The sequence below is a fragment of the Tarenaya hassleriana genome, unplaced genomic scaffold (genome assembly GCF_000463585.1).
Source record: "Tarenaya hassleriana unplaced genomic scaffold, ASM46358v1 Cleome15, whole genome shotgun sequence".
NCBI lineage: Eukaryota > Viridiplantae > Streptophyta > Magnoliopsida > Brassicales > Cleomaceae > Tarenaya > Tarenaya hassleriana.
The window spans coordinates 765,007-779,690 of NW_010964923.1; the positions used below are offsets into that span (position 1 = coordinate 765,007).

Sequence of the window (14,684 nt, forward strand, 5' to 3'; positions counted from 1 at the left end):
GACCAAAAAAAAAGAAAAAGAAAATAATATATAGGTGACGTCAATAATTCTTTGGTTCTGTACGGAACAGTTTATACCGCGTTATGACAGAGCAACGTCAACCGTATGATTGATGACTCATCGAAACCCTAATTTTGGACTAATTAAGTTTTTTTTGTAACGCAGAATTTTACGGGAAATCTTCTGGCTGTCCTTTGACTTGCAGCCCTGACAGCCAACCGATTATCGCCACGTGTCACACTGTCCGAATGTGAAAGAGACTTGGAAAACATTTTCATAACAGCAAAAAAGAGCCTTGGGCTCGAAGAAAGAGAAAATACAAAAATTATTTGTTATTTCTGTTTCTCCCTCCCTCTCCCTTATTTTTGTTATCAAAGAATTGCTGAGTCTCCACCTTCATAGAAGAAGAAAGAATCTTAAATATCGTTCTTCTTTTTGATCTAAAATTATTTTTATATCGAGGTAATCCTTGTTTGTTTTCATTTGGTTCTTCCTTTGAATATGTGATAATTAAAAGATTTAACTTTTAAACTGTTTTCTTTTCAGATTTCTCTGTAATTTTCCGGGAAAATCTGGGAAAGCAATTTCAATCATTTTCAATGACATTAGGGTTTTGCCGCCTTTAACAATGTAAGTAAATTTCATACATATAGACGCTACAATGTCCTGAATTATCTCAAATCCTTTTGGGGTTTCCCTCATGATTCTTGTTTTTTTGGGTTTGCTTCCATAACAAGGAAAAAAGAGAGAGTGGTAATATGTGTTTCTTGGCGTGCAAGTTAGGTCTGCAGCGGCAACTTGAAGAGAAGCCATCAATGAAGGGCCTTTTGAAAGGCTTGAGATACATCGCTCGTATCTTCGGTAAGAACATAAAATAAAAATTCGAGATTCTGCATACACGAAATCGTAACTTTTTGTTTTGATTTGTTTGGTTATGATATTGTGAAAACTATTGCAGAAAATGAGAAAGAGCCAGAAATGCAGATCGGGAAACCTACCGATGTGAAACACGTCGCTCATATTGGATGGGAAGGGCCCTCTTCCACCACCCCAAGCTGGGTATATACATACACCTATATATATATATATAACTATCTTACACTATAATCACATTCAATAAGCAATATATATATGTTCATACCTTTGGATTTGAATATGATATAGCGTCAAAGTTGTGAAGCTGTCAAAGATTCCGGTGCTGAAACAGTTTCAGACATCTCTCATCTGTGTATTGTCATGTCATGATTCAGATGAACGAGTTTAAGGCTCCAGAGCTGATGTCAGGTTCGACCAGAAAACCCGGAAACCAAACCGAGAGACAGAAGAAGGGACGGCGTAAACTGTCAACAGGCACAAGCAACTCGCCCGTGGATTCTCCATCGAGGGTCGGGCCGACAAAGCAATCAAAGCGCAACAATGGAGGAAAACATCGAGATCAGAGCACAGGTTCGGGCTCAGGCCTAGACTTACCTTCTCAAACCGAACATTCTACAGCCTCAAAGCATACCACACAAAAGAAGTCAAAGGGGTCATCGGGTCGGGGAAGCGAAGCCGTGCCTGTCGAACGTGCAAGAACAGCACATGAAAAAGATATTCCAGTGAGGGGTGTTTGCCCTTTCACGGGTCTCGGCACTTCGACAGGACGATAAAAAAAGACGAAAGAACACGAGGTTTAACCTTTTAGACCATTAGGGAGTCTTCTGGAGTGACACTGCAATTCTTTGCCCGCTTCTCATGATGTAAACTCTTGCTTTTGCATATACTGATAATGCCGCCACATCGACATCTTCATGGCATGAGGAGAGACCACTCTGCTGAATGTTGAGCCATAACAACAAAAACATGCTCCCTTACCTGCTGTATAGTCGGTTCATTCTAAGATTTCTCGAGCTCGGGCATGCTTTTGTAACGAGTTTCTTGGGATTTGGTTGTCGAAAAATATAAGTCGGGCTCGATATATGCAAAATATTGTTCTTTTCAAGATTCATATATAGAAGCTGCTAGGAACAAGTAATTTTCATCTCTAACTTTCACATCTCCAAGAGATGAAGCATACCTAAAATAAGGCAAACTAGCCAAAACACAAAAAGATTTACCGACTTGTGGATAAGTTTCGGGTGGAGAAATTCCATTGGAGGAGATCATTGGCGAACAACGGTGAGCTCCAGATCAAGAGAGGAGTGCTTTTCTATCCTACATTTCACCAAATAGCCCTCTCCCTCGAGAACCTTTCCCTTGAAGAAGATAACTTGACGATCAATCGGCAGATTCAGCTTCGAGAAAATCTTCGTCTTCAAATCTTGCAACTTATCGTACTTGTTTATATCCAGAGTTACAGTTCCTCCATAGAAGGTTTTGACAAATATCTGGTAAGAAGGAACCAATTCCAAGGAACTGTGTTCTCTGATCTTGTAAGAAACCAAAGTCCTTGAATCCTCGAGCTGAATCCCGTCATGATACAAGTGCTGCTTAAAGATGTGAGGATCTTTCACGGTATCAATCACGTCCCTGACAGAAGAATACTTGGTCACGTTAATAGTAAATGTTTCTCTGTTACACTGTCGAATGTATATCTGAAATGAAGACGTGAGTTCAAGGATGGTTTCTTCTTTGACATCGTAGAAAGCCAGTGTTTTGCAATTATCGAGATTCTTTCCTTCGATGAACAGACTCTGTTTGCTGACGGGAATATCTGTCACTCCCCCGAGGATTTCTTTGACATCAGTGATGGTAAACAAAGGCTTGACATCCAGCCTCAGGACTTCCCCGCTCGGAACATGTACGGACACAGATACTGTATCTTTTGGACATTGAACTAGACTGAGAAGTGAATGTCTCCTGACATTGGCCGCAGCAAGTGACCACTCGTCTTCCAGTATTGTCCCATTGCAGACAAGCTTAAAACCGTCTAGCTGAATGTTTTCCCATGACTGAATACTGTCCTTAACTTTTTTCACGGTATCATTGCATCTAGCTATGCAGACGAAGATCTTACCATCTGGTAATTTGACATACATGCTCATTTCCGGGCCAGGAATGAAGGCCTGAAGGGTGGAGAAATCATGGATACCGTAGTGATCTAGCGGCTGTTCGTCTTTCAGCTGAGTACCTGCAAACAATATCTTCTGCAAATCTTGCCCAACTCCTTCTGTCTCCTGAATCAATTCTTTAATCCTCTTGATCTTATCGGACTTCTTGAGTTTCACTTCTAATGTCTTGATGACCTCAAATCGAACGTTAATCAGCAATATAGAAACACAACATCTGAAACTACTTGCAGGTAAGGAAGCAGTTCTATTCTTGTCGAGAAATTCCAAAACTTGAAAGATCAAACATTTCAGCAAAAGGGTTGGCTAATTATCGGAAATTAGAGAACAAGAAGCCATTCTAAGATGGTGAAGAGCATCAAACTTGAGAATAAAGTAAACAGTTGTTGAACAGAGCCATGAAATGATCAGAAACAGAGAACACAAGGAAATCTAGAAGCAGCAAGCGTCACTGTAGAGTAAAGCATCAAACAGATACGAAGCAAGAACATGTTCTTCCTAACAATCAGCGAATTAACATAAAAAAACCCTAATAACTCGAACCCACGACACAAATTTCATGATAAGCAACCATCAAACCCAGGAGCATGTCACAGACCGAAAGATTTTCTCTTCTCAACTAGTCTACTAAGGGTTTGTCAAGGACGACCAAGAGAAATAAGCGATCAACAATGGCTTCGGACCGAACTGAAAATTTGAGATAAAAACCCACGACAGACAAGGATCAGTAAGACAAACCTCATCGTCAGATGAATTGCAACTCCGAGATCCTGACATGGCGATTCGCAGAAAAAAAAAAACTCTTCTTTGGAGCAAACCAAAGGTCCAAAACGAAGGCTTCCCGTCGAAGCACTTGAGACCTTAGAGGACACTGCAAAGTGCCAAGTCGCTGTCAAATTTATTAAAAAAGTTGCTCTTTTTTCGCCAAAGAAATATTTGTCTTTTGGGTTTTTCTTGGCACCTGCTTGAATTAGAATATATATATATTAATAGCCCGTAATTTATATCATATTGGTTTTCTAGGTTTTATCGATAGAAGTAAAACTATGAAGCTTTATGACAAGTGTGGACATTTATTATGGTTATCTATTAATGCATTTTGTATTGTACCGAATGAATATCAATCTATATTGGATTAGCTAATTCGAATTCCACCTGTTTTCTGCAATCAGTGTCACGAATGTTGTTTGATAATCACACAAAGTTCTCGGCTTTGTGGTCAGATGCCACAAAAGAGACAAACAATTTCTCTTACAGACCAAACAACACCGGTTCGGGAAGATTCCATTCCCATGGTTTGAAGGAAGCAGAAGCAGAACCATTTGGACATCAAAAAGAATACAGAAACTGTGGCCCCTGACACTGAAATATAGACAAAAGGTGTTACACCCTTTCAAGCTCTCCGGCTAATGCCTTCTGCGGGTGACAAACGGTGTGGAACTGAGATGGGCCACGAGGTTTGGCGACAATTCATCGCCTTGGTTCGGCGAAAATCTCGAGATGGGTGAAAGTGGCATTTTGTTCCCTATTGGAGTAAACGGAACTGGGCTTGCCTGAACAGTGAAGGTTTGATTCTGGAGGCTCTTTACCTGTCTCAGTGTAGCAGTGTAAGAGTGGCGGCGGCCATTGCAGCTTGGCAGCTTTGTGGCTTTGACCGTCGATTCTTTCTCTTTCGCGACTATAGATCCGGAAGGTTCCTGCACAGTAAGATGAAGCATCATCAGAATCATGGTTAACAACTGATTTAAGCTTTGTGTTTGGTTGGAAAGATTAGGCATTTTTTTTTACCTCAGGGACAACAAAGGTGAAGGCTTGGTTGTCTGAACCGAGGTAGATTTCAATGAGCTTCCTCAGATCATTTAGTGTTGCATCCTTTGTTACTCTCAGCGTTGTGATGAGCTTTCCGGGATTCTCTTTAGGCTCTTCCCATCTCACGTTTACTTCTATCTGCTCATCGTTTTCGCTTTCATCTGGAAAATCGTAGTTTTCCTTTGATTCTTCTGCAAAAGCTTCGGCCTTTTTGGTTATGGTTGACAGTTGAGCATCTGGTTTTTCGGGTGATTCCTTATCGGATGCTTCATGCTGTCCGGTATGGTGACACAGCTCTCTTTGGTTGCCGCAAAGGGTGAATATGTTCTGAATTCTCTTCTTTCTAGATGAGGCAAGATCTTTGTCTTCTGTCATGTTGAAGCAGTTTTCTTTACCAGAAGTTATTGAGCAGATGCCATTATCCTCAACTATCACTTTCTCCTCATCTTCTTCTTCTTCAGCCTCTTCCTCCTCGAAGACGGTGCTAAGGCATACACGGTCAGGGTACTTCTGTGCAAACATCTCACTCACCTCATTTGAAGGCTTTTGCTGAGAAAAGTTGATTAAACCGACTTGCTTGACATCCCGGATCAACGGTTCTTGATCACCCATGTCAAGGTCCATTGATTTCACCATACCCGGATCTTCGTCAGAGTAAAGACTCATGAGCCTTTTAGCAAACCCGCTAGTTTCATCACCGTTTCCCTCCCTCGAATTTCGAAACTCCAACTCGATTTCCTCTAACCGTCTCCTCATCATCTCCACTTCTTCTTGCTGCTGCAGAATCCTCTCCTCCATTCTCCGTCTCTCCATCTCAACAAACTCCTCTGCCATTCTTCGGCATTCGTCTCCTGAATCAATTCTTTAATCCTCTTGATCTTATCGGACTTCTTGAGTTTCACTTCTAATGTCTTGATGACCTCAAATCGAACGTTAATCAGCAATATAGAAACACAACATCTGAAACTACTTGCAGGTAAGGAAGCAGTTCTATTCTTGTCGAGAAATTCCAAAACTTGAAAGATCAAACATTTCAGCAAAAGGGTTGGCTAATTATCGGAAATTAGAGAACAAGAAGCCATTCTAAGATGGTGAAGAGCATCAAACTTGAGAATAAAGTAAACAGTTGTTGAACAGAGCCATGAAATGATCAGAAACAGAGAACACAAGGAAATCTAGAAGCAGCAAGCGTCACTGTAGAGTAAAGCATCAAACAGATTGTTTATCTCCTCTTCACTAGCAGCAGATGCTTCCTTCTGTTGTAGAAGCTCTCGCAAGGCAGCAACTTCTCCTTCTTTCTTCTTGAGCTGATTTTGTGCATTGACTCTCTCTTTTTCTTTCTGGTTCTTCTCAACTTGGAGCTTGTGAATGAATTCATCCATGGCAGCTATCCTTGAACCTAATATAACTGTAGAAGAAGACTCATCACCACCGTTCTTATCCTTATTCGGAGTGTGAGGCCCCCGAACTATGCACTTTGCTTTGGCACCGTACTCGAGCGTGCAAACAGTCTTGTATATTTCTTTCGGGTCCGGGCTTGCACAGAGTATCATTAGAATCTTCGACTTGTCATCTTCGAAAGAATCCTGCATCCAAACAGACAACATCAATATTGGACAAAAGCCAATAAAAAGGACAAAGGCCACACAAACAACATAGAACACATCGCACTTGGAGCAACATGGTCAACTTGCTGTCTCTAAAGGGCACATGTGAATCTCCATTTGCTATGGATTCCACGACCCTCTTCAGCGCGATATTCCCCTGGTTGATCTTAGCAGTCTGTCGAACAGAGACATCAGTTAATTACACAACCGTAATGGCTTCACAGATCTTATGCATTAAAAAAGAAAAACAAAGAGGATCATCATCATCATCATCAGCATTACTTGCATCTTTGCTTCAAACCCTGTCTGCCCAGCTTGGTCTATATTTTCAGAACCGGCCATATCAACGAGCATCAATCTCCCTCCAACCGTAGGAACATCGAGTATAATCTGCTCAAAGAGACATATCCTTAGTTCAATTTTCACAACAGAAACTACAAAGGGCTATATGTTGGTTACTGAAAAAACACACACCATGCAGTGACTCCTGGAACTTCTATCATTGCAAAGTGTGCTTTTGATGATTCTCCGTTTCTCTACTTTCTGGATTTCTTTCGAGATTTTTCCAGCTTCAGTCCCTGAAATGAAGGTTGCGTTTTTGGCCTTTTTACCCATTACTTCGAGCTTGACCTGTAAACGTTTGAAGCATAAGTCTTGAAAAAACATATCAACAGAACTCTATCCTGTCATAAATTCTTACTGTATAACCGAACACATCCTTTGAACAACATCCTTGTAACTACTTTCAACCTCAACAGACAAATCCACAAAAAGTCTGATCACTAAGTTCGAATCTAAGCCTATGACTATCAGAACCTATGCTTGTAGTATAGATTTTCCCTCATTCTTATCACATATTTACAAAATCAAACTAATTCGACGAATTGGAAACAGAAATGAGACAAAAAAATCAGGGAAACTTAGTTACCTTAGACCCGTTGCCTCCCTTAGGCCATCCCATAAATCCGCTGCCATTGTTACAGGATAGAAGATCGTAGATTTCCTCGTTATATATCTCCAACACAGTGACCTGAACAAATGTAACCCCTTCTCTTTCACCATCTTGTTCCGCATCCCCCAAAATGTCTTTCAAGGACCTGTAGACAATCCCTGGTTGCTTCCCACATCCGAACATCGTGTGACTCTTGCCTGAACCGGTCGGTCCGTACATCATTACCGTGCATTTGTTCCCGAGTTTCACACCCTTTATCCTCTCCTCTATGAATTTCCTATAGAACGCCTCAAGGTCCTCGTTTTCCGACAGCGAGACCCCGTCGAGGGTGAAATCTCGGTATCCCATTTCGGCCCGGACACGGATCGTCTGATTATCCGGGTTCGCCTGCAAGATCGACGCCGGCTTCTCCTTCCGATCTGGGTAATCTCGAATTCGGCCGATGACTTCAACTGGGTGCTCCGGCGGCGCGTGGTTGCCTCCGCCATCGAGATTTGCGGTTCTTGCGGCGGTGGAGTGAAAATTGAGTCGGTGTTTGGTCTGTGGGGTTCTGATTAGGGTTAGATGGGTTTGATTCGATCGAGCAGAAGATGGCGTCGGTGCCATTTTTGAAGCTTTTCAGATATCGACTTCAGTGTTTCTTTAAGATTCAGAGACGGGGCTACAGATAGAGAGAGAGAGAGAGAGAGAGAGAGGAGAGATTTTGGAAGATGATGAAATTGGGAATTAGGGTTGATTTTTGAAGTTCAAACAAAAAGAAAATAGCCGTTAGATGTTCAACGGCTATTTTTTGTTCACGAGCCAACGAAATAAAATAATCTTTTTAAATTCTTTTGGGAGCCAAAATATTTTTTCCTTTCTAAAAAAGTGAAAATTCCTCACTACTGGGCTTAGGCTTAATATGGGTCAACTATTGGGCCTTCTTTATTACCAGAAAGCCCAAAGTATGTGAATTAAGAGAAGGGCAAATTCGGTAATTAAAAAAAGGGCGTTAGGGCTTCTGAAAAGCACTCACTATAAATCATTTTCTTCAAGCCTTAGCGGCCGCAGAAGCGACGAACTTCACCGGAGCAGCGAAAGTTGAATACGATACGCGAAAATGGTAATTGATTTTGCCTTCTTCTTTGCGTTTGCTGCCAATGAATCTTATTGTCTGTGTAAAATCTTTAGTCTTTGTTAGGGTTCTGTTTGGTTAGCGAGGTATTGTTGAGGAAATTGTAGGGCTTCTGAAAATGTCAACCCCCCCTTTTTTTTTGTGAAGCAATCTTCTTATTTGGTATTCACTACAAATATCTCGTGAATCTCGAGCTTTATTATTGATTGCTCATCAAAATGGTTTAGATTTATGGATTTGTTTTTCTCGCTTATCAATTTTGGGTTTAGAAACCAGTGATGATATTTGAATGAAAGAGGAAGAAAATCAAGGTTAAGTTTGAGAGCATGTGTTGCTTCCTGTCCGAATTCATTGAAAGTGTTAGAAAGGAAGATGCTTTTCCAAGATTTGAGGGTGTACCATGTGTTCTGAGTTTTTGTTCTAGAACTGATTCCTGTCCGATTTCTCAAGATCTGAGGATATCCCAAAAAAGGGTCTGGGTATCTGTTCTAGAATTGCTACTGTGACTGATGACTTCAATGTTCGTTCCTGAAATGAAATATTTGTGAAATGGTATATGTTTTTTGTGTTGTAGGTGAACGTTCCCAAGACAAAGAAGACGTACTGCAAGAACAAGGAATGCAAGAAGCATACATTGCACAAGGTGACCCAGTACAAGAAGGGAAAAGACAGTCTTGCTGCTCAAGGGAAACGTCGTTATGATCGTAAGCAATCTGGTTATGGTGGTCAGACCAAACCTGTCTTCCACAAGAAGGTAGGGTTTGGATTATACCGGTCGATGAATCCTTTATGATCTGTTGATGGAGTGTTTTGCTATCTAATGGTTTGTTTAGTTGGATCTGTCTTCTAATGTGTTACGCTATGTCTAGTTTTAGCTGATTTGTATTGTCTGGGTTTTCGATATGTTAATCTTTATCAATCTAAAACAGGCCAAGACGACGAAGAAGATTGTTCTAAGGCTTCAGTGCCAGAGCTGCAAGCATGTCTCCCAGCATCCGATCAAGGTAAATTAATCTTGAGCATTTTCGCTAGTCATTATCGAATATCTAGCTTTCAGTTCAGGCCATTTAACGTTTTCGTTTTGTTTGTTCAGAGATGTAAGCACTTCGAGATCGGTGGAGACAAGAAGGGCAAGGGAACATCTCTCTTCTAAGCCAGTTTTTATCTTAAAACTCTCAGTTCTGCCCTTTTTCGGAACTGGAATCAATCTGCTTTAAACTCTTTTAAGATTTGCTTTGTTGCTCGTACATGTTCAAACCGATCCCAGGTGATTTTAATCAATAGATTTATTGTATTTGGTGGATTTCTTTAATATTTGTGCTCCATATGTCAAATTGATGGAAGTTTTTCTTTAAATTGATTGTTCCAATTCAATCCTCTTGCAGTGTTTTCAGGGGAAGAAACTGTTGTAGTGCTTCATCTTTTGATACGTTGTTCGCCAGATCTTGGTTCTGGCTGAAATTATGAACAAACCGGTCTAAACCAGATTTTGAAAACCGGTTAGTTTTCAATTGTGTTCACTTGGTATGATTTCTAGAATTAGATCAAGCGTATTACTTTCAGTTAACTCTCTTTTTCTTTAATTTTAAATTTTAAATGTTCCTTTATAAGTCCACGTAAATTTTAATTTTCGATTTGTTTTTGTCAACTTAAATTTAAAATGTCATTAAAACGTTGTAATTTTTAAAATTCAAAGTTTCTCAAAGTTTCACATTGAATGTCCTTTATAATTATTAGTTTTTTGTTCCAGATAGATGTTTGATCTCCACCCATGTTGGGTGTTTTTCTGAATGAAGATAATTTTTTGTTACCATTTTCTTCTATTAAAAATGAATTATTATCCCAAAAATCATTTTTTGTTTCTTGAAAATCGAAATTTTCAATGTGATATTATATCTTTTTGTATACTTTAAAACCTAAATATCATTCGCTTTTTCTGTTTAATATAAAACCTTTTTCGAAAACGTGGAAAGCAATTCTTAATAATCCTATCGAAAAAATGATATTATTTTTATATTTTGATATCTAAACAAATACTAAATCATATGATAGGACCAAATAAATAGAAAATTTATTTATTTTTCTATCCAATCAAAATACTAACTTTATATTTGATTTTAATTTTAACAATATCTTGGTTAGATATCAAACCTAACATAACAAATACTTGATGAAAAAAAAGGAAATATATTATTGGATGACAAAATATACAACGACTTTTAGAGAGAGAAGTCTTGCGAGCATTTAAAAGAAAACTTGCAAGTATTTTTTTTCCCCTTAAGATGTAGAAAATTTTAAATGCCACAATCACTAAAAATATGTTACACATATTATTTACTTAGATGTTCTAATCGATCCATAGATCTGTCAGTATATAAATATAGATGCAATGCAAATGCACCTTTAACATTTCCCATAGTTCTTCAAACAACGCATTATAATTAATATCCATGATGAGTGAGAAGATAGACGCCGGAAAATTCTTTCGCCGTGGATTCACGGCGACGGAGATGGAATCACTTGCCGCCGTGTGCGAGACGATATTACCTCCTCTGTCGCCGGAATATTCCGATGCCGGGGAAGATGATCATCCAAAGAAGGAGGCTCTCAAGTCTTTCTACACAAAGTCGGGGTCTCAATCCCATGTTCTACAACAGGTTCACATCACTTCTCCCTCAATTTTTTTTTGTTGGTAATTGTATGGTTCGAATCGAAAATCTTCGTTTTTGGACCTGAATTCACAAATTTAATGTAAATTAAAGACCGTCGAGTTAATTACAAAACGGGGGCTAATAGAAGTAGTGCTTGGAGTGAGACTGGTTTTACTTCTACTGTCCTCAAGGCTCGGAACTCTAGTCCTCTGCGGGACCCACTGTTTGGTCACGAACTGGCCTTTTGTCGAAAGATTTGGAAGCCTCTCGTTGGAGAAGAGGGAAAGGGTTCTTCAGAAATGGTTCAGAAACAAGCTTTTGGCTGCCATAAGAGTAGCCTTCGTCTACATCAAAGTCACTTTTCTCTTCTGTTTCTTCTCTTGGGTACGGACAAATCATCTGTTTTCCTTTGTCTTTTCTTGAGTCGCAAGTAAGCCGTGGTGTTTGCTCATGAATTCTTTTTGTCGTAATCTACGCTTGCGTTTCTCACTAAGACAAAACCAAGACAAGGAAAAGCGCTCCTTTCTGGACGAGTTGTCAGAAAATATAAAACCACAAAGCAATATAGATTTTCTGAACAGTCCGTTGAATTGGTGTAGGTCGGTCTGAATGGTGAAAACCCGGCATGGGAGGCCATTCAGTACCAGGTGAACCTCGAAGAGAGCAAAACCTCCAACATTCTGAAAGAGAGACCTCTTGAGAAAGGAATGGTAGAGACAATGAAAGAGACAGACTTAACTCTTCCCAAATCACTGTCGGAGAAAGGCCTAGAAGTAACTTCTGGTTCGAACCATGATCCGATCAAGATCAAATGTGATGCTGTCATCGTTGGTTCTGGTTCAGGGGGAGGAGTGGCGGCCGCTATTCTAGCAAGTGCTGGTCTGAAAGTGGTGATTCTCGAGAAAGGAAGATACTTTGCACCTTCTGAGTACAACCCTTTGGAGGGTCCTGGATTGAGCCAACTGTATGAATCAGGACGTGTCCTCCCAACTGTTGATGGAAATCTCATGATCCTAGCTGGAGCAACCATAGGTGGGGGCTCAGCTTTGAGTTGGTCGGCCTGTATCAAAACCCCTGAATCCGTGCTTCAAGAATGGGTTAAAGATCACAAAATACCGTTTTTCGGGACTCAAGAATATGTCTCGGCCTTGGATGCAGTGAGCAAGAGGATCGGTGTAACTTATAGATGCAATGAGGAGAGCTTTCAGAATCAAGTTCTGAGAAAAGGGTGTCTAAATCTCGGACTCAAAGTAGTGAATGTGCCACGAAACTCCTCAGAGAATCATTACTGTGGATCGTGTTTCTATGGTTGCAAACAAGGGGACAAACAAGGAAGTGATCGGACATGGTTATTAGATGCGGTGAATCACGGGGCTGTTGTCTTAACGGGATGTAAAGCCGAGAGACTAATTATAGAAAAGAATATGGACAAAGATTTCAATGGAAAGAAGATGAAGTGCTTGGGAGTGATGGCGAAAACTTTAATTGGACACGTATCAAAGAAACTGCAGATCGAAGCCAAAGTAACAGTTGTGGCATGTGGGGCTCTCTTAACACCTCCATTGATGATCAGAAGCGGTTTAAAGAATCGTAACATAGGTCGGAACCTTCATCTGCATCCTGCTCAAGTTGCATGGGGGTACTTCCCAGAAAAGGAAACCTCTCATCTCAAAGGAAATATCTACGAGGGCGGGATAATTACATCAGCCAATAAGGTCTTATCAGAAGATTCTAAAGTTAGAGCACTTATAGCAACACCGACTTTTGGACCATCCTTGTTCACTGCCCTTTCTCCATGGAGTTCAGGTCTCGACATGAAGAACCGAATGACAAAGTATTCAAGAACCGAAAATCTTGCAACAATGGTGAGGGATCGCGAGTTTGGAGAGATCAAAACAGAGGGAAGGATAAAATACGCTTTGGACAAGACCGACAAAGAGAACATCTTGGCGTGAATGAGACAGTCCCTAAGGATATTGATATCAGCAGGAGCAGTACTGCTACTTCACGGGTTTAGGGTTTAGGGTTATTTTAGGGTTTAGGGTTTAGGGTTTAGGGTTGTAGATTTTAGGGTTTCTTTAGTGTTTAGGGTTTACGGTTTAGGGTTTATGGTTTACTGCTACTTCACGGGTTTTCATGATTTTGTTTTGTTATATGTAACTTGTAGATGAGTCACTCCCATTCTAGTGGTCGTAGTGGTAGCGGGGTACGATCCCGAGGACGTGGGATCGGATCATCTAGATCACCATCTGTCCATCGGGATCAGGTGGTAGTCGATCCTCCTCGACTTGATGTACCTTTCACGGGTGCGGCTTCCCCCCAATCCGTGAATGGTCTGATCTGCAGCGTTGGTTTGAGGCTTTTGCGGTAAGAATTTTGGCACTTAGTTCAATTTTATATGCATACAAAATTGTAAATTTATTTTTTTTATAGCAAGCTTATTATTGGGACGAGTCTGTTCATGACCGAGTCTACGCCGCTTGGAGGCTCGCCGTCCGAGATCGCCTCAAGGACATCATTTATCGGGTAAAGAACAGACGCGTACGACCTGCATGGATGTCGACGGCGATCTACGATCAGCTAGTTGAATATTGGGATTCACAAGAAGGAACGCAGAAGAGTCAAACATTCTCAAGCAATCGACGATCCCGAGCGGAGGTCGAACGCGCACCCCCGACCCACACTGCAGGACGGAGATCATTTGCTCGAGTCGCCCATGAGATAGTAAGTAAATAAGTATTTATTTTAAAAATTTTTTAAATTTTTTTAATTAAATTTTTTGGGTGCAGATGCAGAAGGAAGGTGAAGAACCTTCTGCGTTGCGATTGCTGCAGGAGACTCACCGTCGAGCTGACGGTACTTATATCAGCGATCGGGTTCAGGAAATTGAGGATGCGATTCAGGCAAAGATCAACTTTCGCCATCAGAAATCAACAGCCTCTATCTGGAGGTAAGTTTATATTTTTTTAGTTGACGTATACTTTTGATTTTGTAGGTTGTCCAACCCGATGCCAAAGGACGTATATACGGCGTCGGTGCAATGGCGACTCAGTTGGGTGGTGGTCATCCGGATGCAACATCGATCGGTCACCACGTCTCACTCACTAAGGAGGTCGAGCTGTTGAAGAAAAAGATTCAAGAGTTCGAGGACGATCGCAGGAAGATTGCTAGACTTGAAGAAGCTGAGGCACGGATTGCGCGTTACGAGACACTTTTCGCCCGGCTATTTTCTCCTCGAGACGACCCACCAACGGCGCAAGAGATGCCGTTCAACCCATTTCTGACTCCTCAGTCCGGAGTCGGACCTTCTACGACATCGGCGGACCAAACAACCGGATCAGACAATCCGGATAACTTTTTTGTTTAGTGTTTAATTTGTTTTTACTAAATACTTTTTATTTAATAAATACTTTTTAATTTTAAATAAATATTTTTTATTTTATATTTTTAAAATTATTTTTTAAAATTTAATTTAATTTAAATAATTATTATTTATTAATATTT

At 40.5% G+C, this 14,684-nt stretch overlaps 6 protein-coding genes and 2 long non-coding RNA genes across 12 annotated transcripts; 5 read left to right on the plus strand and 3 right to left on the minus strand.

Moving 5' to 3' along the window:
- The first annotated feature begins 326 nt into the window (after positions 1-326).
- On the plus strand, positions 327-1,981 carry LOC104808640 (CRIB domain-containing protein RIC5-like). 3 transcript variants are annotated; one of them, XM_010534364.1, is made up of 5 exons: positions 327-462; positions 547-630; positions 738-861; positions 959-1,059; positions 1,251-1,981. In XM_010534364.1, exons 3-5 carry the CDS (start codon positions 759-761, stop codon positions 1,647-1,649), a joined length of 603 nt encoding a protein of 200 aa, XP_010532666.1. In that variant the 5' UTR covers positions 327-462; positions 547-630; positions 738-758; the 3' UTR covers positions 1,650-1,981. The 3 variants fall into 3 exon arrangements, with proteins under 3 accessions (XP_010532666.1, XP_010532669.1, XP_010532667.1); XM_010534367.1 differs by having other exon boundaries at positions 780-861; XM_010534365.1 differs by having other exon boundaries at positions 784-861.
- Positions 818-1,343, minus strand: LOC104808639. Its single transcript, XR_770970.1, has 3 exons — positions 1,142-1,343; positions 999-1,073; positions 818-890 (listed from the first exon to the last, which is right to left on the minus strand). It is a non-coding gene; the product is annotated as an uncharacterized LOC104808639 (long non-coding RNA).
- LOC104808638 (polyubiquitin-like) lies at positions 1,958-3,923 on the minus strand. The gene is made up of 2 exons (XM_010534363.2): positions 3,786-3,923; positions 1,958-3,215 (listed from the first exon to the last, which is right to left on the minus strand). Exons 1-2 carry the CDS (start codon positions 3,822-3,824, stop codon positions 2,142-2,144), a joined length of 1,113 nt encoding a protein of 370 aa, XP_010532665.1. The 5' UTR covers positions 3,825-3,923; the 3' UTR covers positions 1,958-2,141.
- Positions 3,924-4,238: 315 nt separating this feature from the next.
- Positions 4,239-8,122, minus strand: LOC104808636 (kinesin-like protein KIN-10A). The gene is given in 7 exon segments (XM_010534362.1): positions 4,239-4,744; positions 4,836-5,734; positions 6,052-6,442; positions 6,528-6,638; positions 6,746-6,853; positions 6,938-7,093; positions 7,392-8,122. Coding segments are annotated over 7 exon segments (2,586 nt in total). The 5' UTR covers positions 8,022-8,122; the 3' UTR covers positions 4,239-4,453.
- Positions 8,123-8,418: 296 nt separating this feature from the next.
- LOC104808641 (60S ribosomal protein L44) lies at positions 8,419-9,885 on the plus strand. Its single transcript, XM_010534368.1, has 4 exons — positions 8,419-8,517; positions 9,104-9,283; positions 9,459-9,533; positions 9,623-9,885. Exons 1-4 carry the CDS (start codon positions 8,515-8,517, stop codon positions 9,680-9,682), a joined length of 318 nt encoding a protein of 105 aa, XP_010532670.1. The 5' UTR covers positions 8,419-8,514; the 3' UTR covers positions 9,683-9,885.
- A 1,043-nt stretch (positions 9,886-10,928) lies between these two features.
- Positions 10,929-13,264, plus strand: LOC104808642 (long-chain-alcohol oxidase FAO3-like). Of its 3 annotated transcripts, XM_019202006.1 has the most exons (4): positions 10,929-11,186; positions 11,292-11,564; positions 11,780-12,895; positions 12,987-13,095. In XM_019202006.1, the coding sequence occupies exons 1-4, from the start codon at positions 10,980-10,982 to the stop codon at positions 12,996-12,998; spliced, it is 1,608 nt and encodes a 535-aa protein (XP_019057551.1). In that variant the 5' UTR covers positions 10,929-10,979; the 3' UTR covers positions 12,999-13,095. The 3 variants fall into 3 exon arrangements, with proteins under 3 accessions (XP_019057551.1, XP_019057550.1, XP_019057552.1); XM_019202005.1 differs by having other exon boundaries at positions 11,780-13,264; XM_019202007.1 differs by lacking the exon at positions 11,292-11,564 and having other exon boundaries at positions 11,780-13,264.
- A 249-nt stretch (positions 13,265-13,513) lies between these two features.
- Positions 13,514-14,081, plus strand: LOC109116488. Its single transcript, XR_002023979.1, has 3 exons — positions 13,514-13,547; positions 13,614-13,904; positions 13,970-14,081. It is a non-coding gene; the product is annotated as an uncharacterized LOC109116488 (long non-coding RNA).
- Positions 14,082-14,110: 29 nt separating this feature from the next.
- LOC104809090 lies at positions 14,111-14,594 on the plus strand. Its single transcript, XM_019202008.1, has 2 exons — positions 14,111-14,130; positions 14,176-14,594. The coding sequence occupies exon 2, from the start codon at positions 14,221-14,223 to the stop codon at positions 14,545-14,547; it is 327 nt and encodes a 108-aa protein (XP_019057553.1). The 5' UTR covers positions 14,111-14,130; positions 14,176-14,220; the 3' UTR covers positions 14,548-14,594.
- The last annotated feature ends 90 nt before the right edge of the window (positions 14,595-14,684 follow it).